The following is an 18,028-nucleotide window of genomic DNA, read 5'->3' on the forward strand; positions in this document are numbered from 1 at the left end:
TCAACTTGAATCAAGATTTTTCAGAAATATGTGTAAGAGACCTTAATTGCTTTGCTAAAATATAAAACAGAGAAAAACAAAACCTCTGTTTTATTCTCTTGTAGAAACAAGGAAAGCTGTGCCACGTGATCCAAACTATCCACCCCTTAAAAACGTTAACATTTCACAAAAACTCCTACTCTCGGCATTTTGTTTAAGAAGATTGGCATTGCCTCATCGCTCAGGTATTATGGGCGTTACTCTCAAAGCGTTGTCGTGAAATTTACCACAGTCCTTAAAGGCAACATCAGCTCATAAAGCGAGCATCAATGTAGTACACCCGCGAAGAGGAAGAGGCGGAGGGAGAGGTGGTTTTCTAGACCCTACTGTAGCGGTTACCGGGTGCTTGTTCGACGTCGAAAGTTAGCCGTCGGTTCCTGCTTCTCAGAGATTTCTGGAATTTTGTCATCCGTTAGGAGTAACAGGTATGTTTAACAAGCTTTTGACGGTGCTTTTAGTGTGTTGCAAAGAGGAGACAAACGGTCGCATCTTTGTTAGCACTGTTAACATGCACCATCAGCAGCCGTTTGTATGTCCTCAACTCCATGAAGGGCTGGGTGCTCTGCTAGCGAGCACTAGCCACGGCTAACGTTAATTTTCAAACCTGCTGCACTTGGGCAAAACACTAGCTGGCTTTAACCGTCACCACTTGCCTTACTGTGGTTATAGCTAACAGGAACATAACGCTTTCAGAAATAATTTCGATAATTATTAAAAAACGTACCATATATATATTTGTATTTTATTTGTATTTTTTTTTACTGTTACTGCTGTGAATTGGATTTTACTTTGTTTAAGCAGGACGTATCTTTTTTGTTATTGTTATGGTTATTGAAATGTTATACATCTTTGATAACGCATTTCTTTTCGGTTTCCGTATGCGCCAGATTGTTATCTCCACAGTTAATCGCTTTGTTGACATGTTATCTTAAACATATTTCGCATATCGGCGGCAGAGTGCACAGCTTGATGTTCCCATCCAGAGTTTGGGAATGAGCTGCTTCCATTCGTAAGTTTTCTGCCTGACATGTACACCTCTGCTTAGTCATATCTGGAAACCACAGTGGCTCAGGTGAACTTCGGGTCAATCTCAAGTGAGCTTGTGATGTACAAGCGTATTAGACTGGTGATGTCGAAGTATGGGCCCTCACATTCCCTCTTTTGTGGAAGACTTTATAACAAAGTAATGCTACATATCTAGTTAGTCATGCTATATGACATCAAACAAATCTGAAAAAATAAATTTAACAGCCGCCTTAAGTGTCACGGTCTTCTGTTCAGCATGCTTTTTCTGTAACTGTGAGCATCAATGTCATGGGATTTATCACAGTTTTCAGCAGAAAGTCTGTACCAGTTTAATGTCTGTGACATAAAGCAACAGGGGAAAAAAATCATTGGTACCCTGCATGCTTTAGCTGCATTATCTGTATTATATAGTTTACTGGACTAAACATCAAAAAGTGTATTCTGGGCAGATGTTTTAAAGGTACCATTCTTACCTACATTTTGATATCAAATGTTAACTGGCTTTATTGAATATACCACAGCTATTGTACAAAAAAGGAGCTGAATCTGAGGGGCTCAAGTGGAAGCGCAGGTTGATTTTTCGTGGATTGAGTTGTAGATCCCATCAAAGCATCATAGAGTCTAATGAAGTCATTTAAAAAAGGATCTTGGCTTGGAATGTCAAGCTTATAAGAGACCAGTGTTTTCACAACAAGAAGCTCTTAGTTTTATGAAATAAATTTTCATTGCATTTTTTGCTATTCAAACCTGCACTGTGCATATCTGTCTGACATCACGTCTTAAAATTGTTGTTAAGCTGGATTACTTCAGTCTGTTTAACAATACCAGATTTTACATTACATTACAGACCTTTAATTTTTAATATCTGTCCAAATGAAAACATGGGCAAGTGAGAAGAGCCAGCATATAAGCTTGGCTGATGGTCGGTTGTTGATGTTCTGCAGGATATTTGTGTGCAATAACACAGAAGATACAGTGCTTCACATTTTCAGTTAAAGTGTTTTTGAGTTCCTGAAAAATGTGCACCTAATGATGACACTTTCAGTTCTTGTAGTCACTATACACATTCACCAAGGTTAAAGCCAACATGATTATACACTAAACACATGTACTGAAGTTAAACCCAATATGGCATGGTGTCATGTTCACCAGAGTTGTGTAAAGCACAGGGTTTGTGTTTTTTTTCTCTTTTTTTTTCTTTTTCTTTTTCTTCTTGTTACTCGTCATACAGACAGGAAATGTTTAGTCGAGATAAGCTGAGCTTGTAGAAACACCAAGAATCCAACGGCTCTTGATCTTTTCTTGAACCTCATAGCCGTTTTCTGAGCACAAGTGTGCCCCTGTGCACAAAAGTCATTCTCTCAAAGTTAATGAGCAACAACCTTTATTTTCACAACCCGAAACATACGTCTCTGGTCTGGTGCAATGGGCATTCTTATGCTTAACCAACCTTAATGCAGTTTGCTTATACTTTGTTGTGGTGTAAATTCCTCAGTGGTGTTGGTGTTTACCTTTCACCTAGTTTTCACTAGCCCTGCCTAGTTCTTCTTTTTCTGTCTGATTTCATCTGCTGGCAGTGTTTGCCAGTTTTTTCTGGTTTAGTTCATAGATAAAGCAACTTATCTTATCACAGCTCATTATACCCCTTATCTGTTACTTGTATAAATTAAACGATATCTTTAAGTTGATCAAAATGCTGTTGTTACGCTGTGTCAGCATCTGATAATAGGAATTAAAAGGATTAATACACACCTGAGTACACATTAAGCTCTCAAAAGTTTTAGTCTAGTCAGTGAGATATTGATATCAAATCTAGAGGGACCCACATAAAAAGGCTCCCTCATGGCACGTGCCTCAGATATGATCTGAGCAGGTGTGCTGTGCCTCTGTTGTCCCTGACAAAAAGGAGCTGAAGTAAAACAGGTGCAGCTTTTTAGAGTACTGCAGATATTCTAGATATGACATAAAGCTCATCACCTCACTGGGGTCTAGTGATGGTGAGAAAATCATGTGTTTTGTATTAGAGATGCAGTAGGTGTAGCTTCCACAGGGATGCATTCCAGTGTGACAGTCACTGTACCTCAGGGCATTATCCATAACCTTTTTTGTGGAGGAAAATCAATTCCCTTTGTGAAGAGAATCAGTAATTGCTTTAGAAATATCCAATAACATCAGCAGCCGGTCAGCACCTCCACCATCAAACATCAAATCAAGTTTCAAGCTCACTTTGCATTTGAAAGGAGTTATTTTGAACTTGTCTTTAAAAATCCTCAAATGCACATGATGGATGTGTTCAGCTTAGCATAAGTGTTCTGCTAACTCATTTTCAGTCTGATGAATCATCTTCACTTCATTCGCTACCACCTTCAGGGCCCAGCAGCTGCTGTAACCAAGTTACACATGAGAAATATCACAGTTCACGATGTGTAGAGGTTACTGCTGCAATCTGTTTTCCGTTTACTGGTTTAAGGGGGCCAGTTGATGTTAAAGAAAGCAGCAGTGGAGATGTTCCTTGTACATGTCCTGGTTGTTGTAATGTACCCCTGGATAGCTAAATCTCATAGCCAAGGACTTGTTAGCAGTTAATCTAATATTTATCTGGCAGATGCTTTAATTTGTTATTGCTACAAAGGGTAATGCCTCAATCAGGTCTTTTATGGTGATTTACATTTGCAACTCCTCACCTATGGGGTGTACTTTAAAGTAAAAGCAATAGCTTAGTAAGGTTTGTTGAGCCTGAAGCCGGAGGGTTCAGTGTCAAGGCCAGACCGCTTTGGTGATTTATGCTGAATTGCATGTGTTCAGAGTTGTGGATTAAAATGGGCTGTAAATGGAGTGGCTGTTACATGTAGTTGTTACATATTTTCCTAACAAGTGAAGGATCAGATTGGTTGAATTCTGGGAGGAGACACAAATCCCTTTGGGGGATTGCGTCAGGGAAAGCATCCGGTGTAAAAATCTGCCAAATCAAACATGTGGAGCTGCCCACTGTGGTGACCCTAAAAGTAGCTTTTATTCACTATGAGCATAGATTCATGGAAATCCATTGAGCAGTACAGCAATGATGCTGCAGTTCAGAGCTTTGCAGAAAAATAGTAAAATAATTATGTTTGTTTGCAAATTTGCCAAACTCTTTTCTTCCAGCGTCTCTCTTTCTTAACCTCATTTGTTGCAACAATGACGCTTTTTCCTGTGATAAAATTTTAATATAATTCTTCATGACCTCTTTCACATGAGTGAAGTGGAATCAGCTTGTCAACTGTATCAACTCCAAGTATGTTTACCAAGAAAAGTTCCAATACCACAAGTTGCCATTGCATTACAGAGCATAGAGGCCATATTTCAATTTAGTGGAGCAGAAATATGAATGCATGCCAGTGTAGGTCATGACCTTTATCTTAAAAAAAGAAAGTAGTAGAATGAGTCAGAAAGTTCACACTGTTGCTTTTCATTCAGTGCCCTCTGTTCATTCATAGTTCGGACTCATTCACACATTCACATAGTCAGCAGCACACTGATTGTGACGTGAATTTCTATCAGTGCGGTCGATCACAGCATCACATAAGATTGCTAGTTTATTAGTGTTTAAAGCTTCATACATACATATTTAAACAGTGATTACTACAGTAATGAACAGATGTTTTAACTGCCAGGTTATCAGTGGCTTAATGTCCACAAAGCTCAGTTATAATCAGGCACAGTTCCTCTCTAGGTAACAGATTAATGATAAAAGCATGTTATTATTATGTCCTTGTAAAACAGATATGTGCTTTGACGTTAGTCATATAATGATTAACAGTTCCTTCAGGCTCTGCAGGAGGGGACAACGTGTCAGGTAGCAGGTTTTTAAGCCTTTCTGGAATGGAAAAGCACAGAATTTGAATTTGCCCAAAGTTAACAGAATTTTGCTGATCCTGTTTATCTGGAAAACCTGTTAGATATTTAAACAGGTTTTTGTTCTTGTGTGCCTGTTTTAAAAGTTGGCACCTGGAATGTTGCATTCTTTCGCCTGATGTCTAATTTCGCCTGAGGTTGGTCATTTTCCACACGTGTTCTTGTTCTTGTGTCTAAACACTCGGTTCTCTGGCCTCTAGGGTGTCAGATGACTTTTCTAAATTGTTGGTTAAAGAAAACCTTTCCTCTCCTCTGCTCCGTCTTTAATTCAGGTTCACTGTGCACAGTGATCATGGCAGAAGCCCACCAAGCCGTCGCTTTTCAATTCACCGTTACCCCAGATGGCATTGATCTGCAGCTGTCCCATCAGGCCCTCACTGAGATCTACCTCTCTGGCATGCGTTCATGGAAGAAGCGTATCGTCAGAATTAAGGTATCTTTGTTCGTGTTAAGCGGCATGTCCCTAAAACATTGTTGGCATCATTCTTCCTCTTTTCGTATTACAGTGGTTCCTTAACTCATTACAGTAGCACGTGCATCTGAGCTGCAGTTAAATGTCAGAGTGGCTTTCACCCTGTGGTTTTGTTTTCATTTTAGTCTCATTATGTTTGTCTTTGTATAACAGTTATTTTTAGTTTTGCTTTGAGCAAGTTTTTTTTTTTTCATGTGGGTTTAATTGTCAGCGATGAACACAACACATTACTGCACACGCTTCAGAAGTGAGTGTTTGACTTTCTTTATTTTGTCTTCACTTTGATCACGCTCTTTCAGAGGCGCTATGAATAATTACTGAAGTTGTTTTGATGTGGTAGCATTTTACTGTTGGACACTCACCTTTTCGAGGCTTAAATTTCCAGTTTAATTACTGGTAATATTTTTTATAAATCCAATGTGAAACCGAGCTGGATCTAATTTAGCCATTCATAGTTGAACATTTATCTAATCTGCACCTTAATTATAAGTGAATTTTTGTACAGCATGTCAGTGAAATGACTACAAAGAGAGAATAACATGTTTTTTCTCTCACTCTACCAGAACAGTGTGATAACAGGAGTGTATCCTGCTAGTCCGTCATCCTGGCTGTTTGTGGTCATCGCAATCCTGGCTACTATGTACACTCGCTCAGACCCTTCAATGGGACTCATAGCCAAGATACAGGAGCACCTGCCAGTCAGGTAACATACCTCATGACTCCTTTAACCCTCCTAAGACCCGAACTCAAACCCGAATTAATGAATGAATGTTTTCTTATTAGTTATTAAATAAACAGAATTAATACTTTAGTTTTACTGTGATTCAATAAAAATGGCAACCATCTATGACACACTTGCATAAGTTCCAAAAAGCTCTGCATATGAGTGCAAATGTAATGTTTCTCTGGTTTTTGGTCAGATTGACAAAAAAAAACCCCACGTTTTTTGTTTGAGTTGTAATGGGTTCACTACAACTATAAGCACACTTTAAGGCAATGAGATTGTGTCTCCCTGCTAAACAGAGATCTATGTTTTTTTCTTGTCTGTTTTCAATAAACAAAAATGCTTGTAATAAAAATATAGTTGGTGGAACCTGTAGCCTGAAGCTAAATCAACATGAATTTTCTTTTTTCTTTCTAGCCCGCTTTTGTCTTAAATATTAAACGTGTCCATCTTCTTTCTTCACTGCAGCATCTGAAGCTTTCGTACTGTCTTGTACTCGAGTCTTGTTCACTCATCTTCTTTTTGTCTCATTTTATTTCACACACACATCATTTCCAGCCAGTCGATGAGTACGCAGTGCCAGGCAGTGGTGTCAGCAGTGCTCTTCAGCACCATGCTTTGGCTAATGCTCATCTTCACTATGCGCCTGTGCCTCAAGCAGCTCCTCTCCTACCACCGCTGGATGTTCGAGCAGCATGGCAAGATGTCCACCACCACCAAAATCTGGGTGGTCAGTACTTTTTCTTCAGTTTTTCCACTTCCCAGTGTGACATAACTACCTTCCACTGTCCATCTGGTTTTAGATCTCCTAAAATATCAGGTGTCCCTCTATCATACCAAGTTTATATGATATTTTTATGCATTAGAATAAAGCATTTTTATTTACAGCTTTGCTTTGAATCTAAGTTTAGAGGCCCTCATTATTTAGCATAAAAATTGAATGTTTATTTATTTTACACGGCATTTTTATCTTGTGAAATACTTGTGTAAATTACTGGATTCAAATCCAAACCAACTACTGTGAGTCATATAGGTGTGATGTGCATTCATATTTACAGTGCGTCTGTCCTTGTGTGTCTATGTCAGGCGCTGGTGCGCATCTTTTCTGGCAGAAAGCCGCTGCTCTACAGCTATCAGGGTTCGCTGCCAAATCTCCCTGTGCCCACCATCAAGGACACAGTCAAGAGGGTGAGATGTCACATGAAGCAGAGGAAATGATAACATGCTGATCACTGACCATAAAACAGATGGTTCTTTTATCACATTCATCATTTGTTTTCAGTTTCTTATTTTTGTTTTTTTTAGCTAGTTGAGAATTTAGTAAAAAAACAACAACAAGGTTTATATTAATCCACAATGAGCAAAGGAGGAATAGAAAAATAATTTTTGTATTGTATCGACAGAATTAGATATGTTTGTGCTCATATAACATTTTTTTTTTTTATCACGTTACCTGTTTCATTTAGTACTTGGAATCAGTGCGTCCGCTGATGGATGATAAAGAGTATGAACGCATGACCAAGCTGGCCGCAGAGTTTGAGAGCAGCCTTGGTAACCGCCTGCAGTGGTACCTCAAACTCAAAGCTCTCTGGGCTTCAAACTATGTAAGTGGTTGGTCACAGTGATCTGGTAAGGTGTGGCCAAAGCAAAGCCATTAAGAGAAAATTTCAAATTCCATTAACAATGTATATCTGTGGTCTGAATTATTTAGCTTGTGTGAATATGCAGTCACTTTTGCTTTCAGGTCAGTGACTGGTGGGAGGAATATGTCTACCTCCGGGGTCGAAGCCCAATCATGGTCAACAGTAACTACTATGGCATGGTAAGAAAGTGTTACTGCATTAAGTTTCTTGAAGATATTTCTGCTCTAAGAGACGATGACCCTAACTTTGGATTGAATAAAAGTTGGTATTTTGAGCAAGCCAATAGATTTTCATTTTTCTGCGCTATTAAACATATTAAAGGATAATAGCCAAGATCCGCACTACATAAAGTTTTTGCCAAGCCAGCATCGCTTTTTTGCATTGCTCAGGAATGAAAATACAGTGATGAGCGTTTAATCTCTAAAAATGAGTAACTGAATGAATATGAAGAATCTTTGTTCAAAAGACAAGATGTTTTTTACTCAGAGTTTTTTGTTCCTAGGTCCTGTGTACAAATCATATATAAGCAAACCTTGTCTGAATAGTCAAACAGTGGTGTAGAGAGCATTTGCAAAAATGCAGACAATAAAATCACTGACTGCCAAGGCTCTCTACGTTGTAAGGTAAAGACCCAAAAATCAGACCATCCCTTATGAGCAAGTACTTGGAGACAGTGGGAGGAAAAAACTCGCTTTTAACAGGAAGAAATCTCCAGCAGAGCCAGGTTCATAGAGGGACAGCCAGAATTTTTTGCCATCACAAGTATTGCCCCCTGAAGACCATGTTGGTGTCACTGTTTTTAGAGAAATATGACGTGGGTACTTTCTCCACGTCATATTTCTCTGTGTTTTTAATTAGGGCATGGTGCCAGCAAATCAGTATTTCTAATGTAAACCTCTCCATAACCTCAAACCTGTCACCTTTTAATCCTAGATGTACTCAGGGATCATTTTGTCTGGATGATCCTTACTTTCTGTATCTGTTCATTTTCTCCGCAGGACTTCTTGTATGTGACTCCAACTCCCATCCAGGCAGCCAGGGCCGGCAACAGCATCCATTCGTTCTTCCTTTACCGCCGCAAACTCAACAAAGAAGAGCTCAAACCTGTGAGTTAAGCCACCAGTCCACCCCTGCTGCTACGTATATATGATAGCATTCATTTTTCTTATCTTTGTGCTATGGCAACAGATGGCTTGTTAACTGGATGTCTCATATTTTAATGTTATTTTCAAACATCAGTGTATTATGTAATATGTAGAATAGAGTGGGCGCATGAGGCCATCAGTATGTGGTGTGTGTGTGTGTAGCATTAATTCTTTCATTCATCTATCCATCAGCGTTTATGTGCCTTGTATCTCCATGCATTTTATTTTTTTTTTGTAAAGACATTTCCCTTATGTTATCATACCATACTCATCTTTTACCCCTTCCTTTTGTATCCTTTTCAATCTCTCTTTTACTTGCTTGATTTTTCTTTATTTACCTCCCTGTTTCCCTCTCACTCTTAAAAAAAAATAAAAATCCCCTCCTTTTCCCTGGCCCTACGTTTCTTCCATGGCTTTCTTCTGTTCTTCTCCACGTGCCCTCGCCTTCGTCTTCTCCTCTCCGTTTCCCAGAGTCGTATACCAGGCACTGTCATTCCTCTGTGTGCTGCTCAGTGTGAGAGGATATTCAACACCACACGCATTCCTGGAGAGGAGACGGGTAAAGAGACTGAGCAGCATGCACGCGTCAACAGCATCCACAGAAATGTCTGAATGTGAAGTCTGCTCCATTTTCAGACATCATAGCGAGCATTGCTAACACACCTCCCCTTCAGCAATGATGAGGCATACTGAAGGTGTCTGAAGCCTCTGGAGTTTAAGCATGGGATAGAAAATTGTGTCAGTGTGTGTTTGTATGTTTGTGTGGTTCAAGTAAGGCGTCTCTGATTCACTGAGTCACAATGTCTCTGCTGAACAGCTCATCCTGTCATCTCTCATCAATCTCCTCTCGCCTGCTGGTTTCATCTCAGGTCTGTCTGGGTTTCTGGAGAGACGCTGTCTTAAACTAATGCCTTTTTCCCCCTTCCTGCCCACACATTTTGTTTTCTCATTTTTTTTCCTTCTTCTCTTCCCAACACTTCCTTTCTATCAACCTTTGTTTCCTCTTCCTCCTTCTTCCCTATACTGTTCCTGGTCTGGTGCATACTTCTCTTATTCTACTCAGTGGTTGCTGAGGTCTGCAGTTCCTTGCTGTTCCTATCAGTTTGAGCGGATGTTTGACACTTGTCGAATCCCTGGAATACTAACAGGTAGTATTTATATTCTTACTCAACTGGCCCCAAATTTTTTTAGATCTCTAAATGCCCCCCAAAAAAGTAAAAAGGAAAAAAAACTATTTAAAATTGTTTGGGCATCATGATATATGACGATCACTCTCAGTCATTTCAAGTTACAGATCATAGTGTAAAGAAACCCAAATTTCATTCCTGCTTTTATTATTGCAATTCCACTCAAGCATGCAGGCTCAAATTTGACTACGTTTTTTGCAGTTGTTCTCAGTCACAGCCTGGCTTAGGTTAGGTCATTGTAAACCTAATTAGTGAAGTTGTGCTTTGCCCTACACGTGGCATGAATTCAGTGAAGCCAGGTGTTCCAGTCATGTATGATAATGATGGTTTAGCTTTGCAGTCTTTTTACAACATCTTTTTAGATGCTCATGGCAACATCCTGATCATCTCACACCATGTGCATTCAGTTTGCATTGGACAAGACCTGAAATATTTAGAATGGTGTGCTGGGTTGTTGTGAATTCATCTATGTTACAGTGTTACTGGGGATTTTAGCTACACTGAGACCCTACGCCATAAACTTGATGTGTACCTCAACAAAGGTGTAACTATATATCACATTGACACAGGCAGCAACTATTGTTATTGGCCTGTTGAATGCTCCTGTGCATTTGTGGTGACTTTTTCACTGCAGTTTTCAAATTTATCAGTGAGAGAATAATCAACACCATCTCATTATAAGGACTCAGACTCCCTGGAGGAGATTGTTTAAACTATTGCAATGGAGGTGTAAAAAGAAGTAGAAAATATGAGGAGCAAATATGTTTTCCCACAGAAATAAGTGACGACAACAAAGAGAGAGGACCCACGAGGGGAAAAAAGCCCAGCATTTTTTTTGTTGCTGTTGGCTGGTACCGCATATAAAACACGGGACTACATGGTAATTAACACATAATGCACCAGCACAAGCATAATAAACCAAAATCTGATCAGGCCTTTAGACTACTTTGGAAAAAAAGAAAGGTTTAGAAAATGCATTTATTTTAGGGACACAAGACACCTTAACCTGTAAGTTAAGTCTATCATCTTATGTATGTATTTCCCTGACATTGTGGGGTTTTTTACAGCACCTTCCCACCATCAACATTTTCACATCCCACCTCATTATCTTCACTAAATTCATCACTGTTTTACACCACAGTATGTCCACTTTGTCTTTTACCATCTTCTTTCTTCTTTTCTATCCAAAGATACCGTCCAGCATTGGCAGGACAGTGACTACATTGTGGTTTACCACAGAGGGCGCTACTTTCGTCTCAGGGTGTACCAGGCAGGCAGACTTCTGTCTCCGAGGGAGATTGAATTCCAGATTCAGAGGATCCTAGATGACCCTTCACCTCCTTCCAAAGGGGAGGCCAAACTTGGGGCCTTGACTGCTGGAGACAGGTCAGTTTGATTGTTTACATTACCTGCAACATACACCACACTGTAATTCTAATGTAAATGTCTATAATCACTAGAGTTCCCTGGGCTAAGGCCAGGACCAAGTATTTCAGCAGCGGGATCAATAAACGCTCTTTGGATTGCATCGAGAAGGCCGCGTTCTTTGTGACACTAGATGACGAAGAGCAGGGCATGATGGGAGATGACCCAGCAGCCAGTTTAGACCGCTACGCCAAATCTCTGTTGCACGGGAAATGTTATGACAGGTACTTTTACACTAAAATATTCACTGTGTTATGAATTTGTCATCAAGTTATTGTTGCTCTGCTGTTGACTTGGTGGAGATTTTCCTGTAGTGATCTGTTATTATTGGTTGCCATGCAGGTGGTTTGACAAGTCCTTCACAGTTGTTTACTACAAGAACGGGAAAAATGGCATCAATGCAGAGCACTCCTGGGCTGATGCGCCGGTGCTGGCACACGTGTGGGAGGTAAGGAATACAAAAGAAAACCTGGAATGTTGTTATGTTGCTCTGAGTAGCTATAATTTTAGATGCGTTTGTGTGTTTCCAGTACACTCTGGCCACTGACAGCTTCCAGCTCGGTTACAACGCAGAAGGTCACTGTAAAGGAGACGTGGATCCATCCCTGCCCCGACCAGTGAAGCTCAGCTGGGAAATCCCTCCAGAAGTTAGTTCTGTGTTGAAAATTTTCCATTAAACATTTTCCTAAATGAAGCAAGCTATTGTCATAAAGACGGAAACAAGAAAGTACAAGAAATTCAGGGATAACATTATGATCACTGACAGGTGGAGTGAATAACACTGATTATCTCTTCATCATGACTCATGGCAATGAGAATGTGAACATTTTATCCTGTAAGATGATTTGTTAGAAGTACAAAAATGGGCAAGCATAAGGATTTCAGAGAGTTTGATAAGGGCCAAAATGTGCTAGCTAAGCGACTGGGTCAGAGCATCTCCAAAACTGCAGCTCTTATGGGATTATAGATCATGCAGAGGTTATACATATCTCAGTTTTGACTGATGTTGTTTTTCACTGTGTGTGTGACAGTGTGAAGAGCAGATCGCTCAGTCTCTGGCTGTGGCCCAGGCGCTGGCTGATGATGTGGACTTCCATGTTTTCTCCTTCCAAGAATTTGGCAAAGGAAAAGTCAAGAAGTGTCGAGTCAGTCCAGACGGCTTCATTCAGATGGCTCTTCAATTGGCCTACTTCAGGGTGAGTGTTCCACTGAAGTCGAATGGCAGTGTTACCATCTGATACCTTACCTAAACATGTAAAACAATGATGAGCTTTAACATAAAGAGAACACATGCAGGTTTAAATGTTTGAGGTCAGACTGACATCTGTTCAAAAGTTTAACCTGTTTAAACAAAGCAGAGTTACATAACTCTGATGGTCCGCATCCACTCTTTAACTTGAGATGTTTAAAATTGAATCTAATATGTAATACATAATTAAAGGTTCCATGCACTGAAAATGAACTTTTATGAAGTTGTGATTTCAGTTTGAGGCAATGATTTAATTTAATGACCCCAAAACAGACAAAGTGAGTTTGAACCAAACACCCAAAAAGGCTGAAACTTTCTTTGGAGACATGTGAGACTAGTGTTAATCAGTCTTCAAATGTCTGGTAGGATACGAGATTGACAACTTTATTTATTTTTATAGCACATTTCATTACATTAGAGCTCAAACACAGAAAGTGAACACATGGCATTTGAAACAATTGTACACTTTAATCAGTTGTTTGTTTTTTGCTGTTGTTGTTGTTTTGCGTGGTTGCAGGAACGGGGGACTTTCTGTTTGACATATGAAGCCTCCATGACCCGTCTGTTCAGGGAGGGCAGGACTGAGACTGTTCGCTCCTGCACCAACGAGTCTAGCGCCTTCATCCGAGCGCTGGAGGGCGGAGAGGTGAGAGCATGAAAACCCTCTCCTGATTTGTTTTATAAAACCTAAACACAACACAGCCATGTCACTTCACCACGTCGTTCTCCACCAGGCAGCAGACGTGTGCAAACATTTGTTCCGAGTTGCCACAGAAAAGCACCAGCTACTTTACCGCTTGGCTATGACTGGAGCCGGCATTGACAGACATCTGTTCTGCCTCTACGTGGTGTCCAAATACCTCGGAGTGGAGTCTCCTTTCCTCAAAGAGGTTTGTTTCCATGTCGTGTTTTTGTCTAGTAGCGCTTACACTGAGTTGATGTTAGCAAACTGATGTGGTGGCTTGTGTGTGTTTCAGGTTCTGTCTGAGCCATGGAGGCTGTCCACAAGTCAGACTCCCATCCAGCAGGTGGAGCTGTTTGACATAGATAACCACCCGGAGTACGTCTCCTGTGGAGGAGGCTTTGGACCGGTCAGTACCACCTCCGGTGTTTCACAGACTTTAAATAATTGTTCTACAATTATTTATTTTATTCTATATAGTTCCTGCTGGATTAGTGGACAGATTACATGAATACAGATTCAAGGGACTGGTGATGATTCAAGTGTTTTTGTGCCTTTCAGGTGGCCGATGATGGATATGGGGTGTCCTACTGCGTTTTGGGAGAGAACATGATTAACTTCCACATCTCGTGCAAACACTCATGTCCAGACACTGTGAGTTTAATGCTTTTGGTCAATTTGTAGTCAAATGTCTGTGTATTTTAGTACTTCATATGTAAATCTAGAATTGTGTTATGCTCCCTTATGCCTGTAGTTATTTACAGAAAGACATGGTTGTTCACTGCACAAGTAAACCTTTAAAATTCTTATATTTTGTCATGCAATGACTATTCTTACTATTATTCAGATTTTTTAAAAAGGCATAATATGACATTAATCTTTTATTGGCTCAATTTTGTTTCGTTTGCTTGTTTGTTTTTTAACGCTATGCTAATGCTTTTTCTCCTTCCTTCTCCTTATTCTGTGCTCTTCGTCTCTCCTTGAAGGACGCTCATAAGTTTGGTGATCAGATCAGACAAGCCCTCCGTGATCTGCTAAAGCTGCTGAGCCCAAGCCAAACAGAGGCCAGCAAAACGGAAGAGAGCCAACCTAAGGTCAAGAAAGAGCAGTAGATATTCAAATCAGAAGACGTGATGCTGAAGGGAACATGTGCAGGCATTACAATATGAAGTGAAGAAAGGCGGGTTTTTATTCTTAATTTAGTCTGAGGCATTTATAGCCAGGTAGATGATATTCGTGAGACAGCTCCACTGGAAAATGATAACAACGGAGGTGATGTTTTTACTGATATGCATATGTTTGTGCGTTTATATTAGCTGTGCGATGGGTGCATGGAGCGAGAAAGGGTCCGCAGAGTTTGGTTTTAACAGTGAAACAACTTGAAATGTGCACGTGTAAATGAAAAGTACAGTGGGGCCAGTACACATCTCAGTGTTAGGATGGAAGATCCTAACTTCACCTTATTGCAGGGAGTAAATGAATGCAAATTTCTGCAGTGTGTTTTCGACACAAGTAAAGATAAAACTCCTCTGTTGTTGGATCTGTTTGGGGAAACGCTGTGGGATGTTAGTGTGAATTTTGGAGTATTGCCATGGGGAGAAAACATGATGGACTGTTGAGGTGACTTCATTTTCTACCATCTGAATGCAAAACTGCTGTAACGATGACACCAGGTATTTTAGAATCATGGAAGTCTGTGACTTCTCAGTGTTTACTCGATGTGTATAAATTGCTTTTTACATACACAACTGTAATGCTGTACTTAAAGCACCAGGCTGGTTATACATGTAGTGAAGATACATGGCTATTTTAAATTAATTAAATATATCCAGTGCCATATTTTTATTTTTATTTTCTTGGAGGCTTAGTTTGTATTCACTAAGTTTAACTTACAAAGTTAGCAGACATACAATCTAGTTATTCAACTGCTATAAATGTATTTTATATTTTTACTTTATTGTTACCACTGTTTAAAAGCACCATAACAATGCAAGTTGTATTTATGAACATGATGTGCAATTATTCAGTCCCACGCAGCGCTGCAGGTCAGACCTGGATTAGATGTAAAGTGTACCTGTGACACAGATTGATGTTTTTCTCCACTTACTGCTGCCTTCTTTGGTTTTTACTCCAGATCAGCTTCTCTTATTATGTTGTTCTCATGAGCCTTTTTAATGCAATATTACGAGGGGGAAATAAAGATATTCTTAAAGAAAAAACTAGTGGGGTTTTTGTTTGGTGTTTGTTTTTGTTGCTTTGAAACATCTCTCCCCCAGTTTAGCAGATTGCTCATGAAGAAACCTGTTGGGTGTCTGTATATTTCTGTGCAACGCTCAAACCTACCTGGCCCTATGTGAAAAGTAATCGCCGTATTTGTTTAATCATGAATTAACTTTGACCACATTTTATTTAGAAAACTGAGTTTAATTTCATTTACCACAAACAGATTTGAGTAGTGCCAGACCTGCTGAATCAAGAAATCACTGACAAAGTGAAGCAGGCTAAATGATCTCAATAAGCAAACATTGACATAGAGAACCACCCACAAACATTTTGCAGCAGGATAACATCCGAAACACACCAGCATGTCCATTTTTTCATGGTCTAGTCAAAGTCCAGACTTAAATCTGATTGAGATGCTTTGGCATGACCCTAAATGGGCCGTTCATACTTGAGAACCCTCCACTATGACTCCTTGACTTTTAGGAGAGCTTTAAAAAGTTGAGTAAAGAACTGACCTCCTTTAAAAAAGCCTCACTCACAGCCAAGTCACTCAAGTCCAAGGATGACATTTTTTATGTTTATCATTGGCTTCACATTTCTGTTCGCAGTTACTGATGCTTTTCTGCTTGATGTTGTGCTGCTTCTTTTTTTTGTTGTTGCAGAAGCTACACATAGAATCAAGTAAGCATGTGGTTTTTCTTATAAGTCTTCAAGTCATCTTTAGGACATCATTTTAAAATAACGAACACGCAGTAACTAACAAAGAAATGATGTATTTATCAATAGCTCTTTGCAAAGAATAGAAATGTACCCTCAATATGCTTACCATTGTAACAGACAAATGGTTTAAGGTAAGTACAACCTCTGTCCCAAAGTGCTTTGAGAGGAGGACTGCACAATGAACAGACTCCATCATTATTTGGTTGATCAGTGGCCCAGTATCTGAAGGAGCTGTTGCTCTGGTCTGACCATTTCCACTCATCTCTGAACAAACCGATCCAGACTGAGGACAGCGAGCCATTGTTATTGTCATTGATTATTTGCTGCAATGCCAGAGTTTCAGTGTCTCCCCTTGCACTGGCCAAGTCTTTATTCATCACTTGACAATCTTGTTGGGCGTCAGTCCAGCTTTTCTCTTGAAAAACAACATACAACCCAACGGAGCCAACGTCTGTGAATAATTTTTACACAGAAAAATTCGATTACATGTCCAAGTCCTAGAAAACAACATATCACTGCTGGCTTTCATGCTGTTGGGTAACAATAAAGATGAATTTGAAAATATTGAACTACTTGAACTTGAGTGGCACAACTTTTTGAAACTACGACAATGAAATAATGTTTGAGATCAACGTTGCTTTTTAAAATTTTGTGCTGTCTACTTAAACACTGACACTGATTATTCGAAGCACTATCTGAAGAGGTCAGAGGTCCAAAAAAGTGATATTTAGAATGTTGTCAATCCAATAATAACTGCAAGAAACACAGTCTTAAATACCTCTATGTAGCATTATTATCACTGTGATCTTCAGAATCTATTGACTTTAAATGAGAGGTCAAATGGGAAATAATATTTTTAATCTTTTCATGTGTTAAGAACACACACCACACTTGTAAGAATTATTGTTTGTAAATTATAAGGCTTTTTGTTAATTTCCAACCAATAAATCATTATATTGACCATGAAGGCCTTGGCAGATTTAATTCTGAAGTCTAAATTTACACGTTCTGAATGTCTTTTGACAATTTATTAGTGTGAGCTAACACCAAGCTGCACCCAGATCACTCATTGCAATTGTTTTTTCTTACCTGATGGCCACATCTTTCATAGCAAAAGATACAGTGCGCTTCTGCAGGTTGCTGCTTTTTGTCCTTCTGCCTTTCTGAAAGTCTATTTTTTTGTCCATTTCATAGTGTGTTGGTGTTTTTACTGATGGCCTATGGAATACATATTTGCATTTTTATAAACAAATTTAGCTGTGAGGAGCTGAGCAGGATGTTGTAAAGATCTAAATTGATAGATGCTATCACAGGTTCCAAAAACTTGATGTAACCAACACACTGTATTTCCATTGGGGGTTGAAATGATCTTGTTTTATTACCTCTCCTCTATCTGTCTGTGTTCCTGCCACTTGTCTTTCTGTCTCTTATTTCAGCAGTGAGGTCACTCACTGTCATCATAAACCTTAAAATGGGACTGACTGTAATGAGAGTATTCTTGATTGTTATTGCTTATTTTATTTTATTTTTTTTAAATTGTTATTTTATTTACTTATTAAATTTTTAACAGCGTGACAGTTTTCTTTTATTCTATGTGGG

General features: G+C 39.4%; 1 protein-coding gene across 2 annotated transcripts; it reads left to right on the forward strand.

Moving 5' to 3' along the window:
• Positions 1–319: 319 nt before the first annotated feature.
• Positions 320–15,705, forward strand: LOC113019272 (carnitine O-palmitoyltransferase 1, liver isoform). Of its 2 annotated transcripts, none has more exons than XM_026162860.2 (19): positions 320–464; positions 5,232–5,392; positions 5,995–6,134; positions 6,714–6,885; positions 7,242–7,343; positions 7,622–7,759; positions 7,900–7,977; positions 8,797–8,904; positions 9,415–9,502; positions 11,321–11,516; positions 11,591–11,779; positions 11,898–12,003; positions 12,086–12,202; positions 12,587–12,751; positions 13,322–13,450; positions 13,539–13,694; positions 13,782–13,895; positions 14,048–14,140; positions 14,473–15,705. In XM_026162860.2, the coding sequence occupies exons 2-19, from the start codon at positions 5,252–5,254 to the stop codon at positions 14,596–14,598; spliced, it is 2,358 nt and encodes a 785-aa protein (XP_026018645.1). In that variant the 5' UTR covers positions 320–464; positions 5,232–5,251; the 3' UTR covers positions 14,599–15,705. The 2 variants fall into 2 exon arrangements, with proteins under 2 accessions (XP_026018645.1, XP_026018646.1); XM_026162861.2 differs by lacking the exon at positions 9,415–9,502 and adding an exon at positions 10,007–10,091.
• The last annotated feature ends 2,323 nt before the right edge of the window (positions 15,706–18,028 follow it).

Source organism: Astatotilapia calliptera, chromosome 8, assembly GCF_964374335.1.
Source record: "Astatotilapia calliptera chromosome 8, fAstCal68.1, whole genome shotgun sequence".
NCBI classification, from domain to species: Eukaryota; Metazoa; Chordata; class Actinopteri; order Cichliformes; family Cichlidae; genus Astatotilapia; species Astatotilapia calliptera.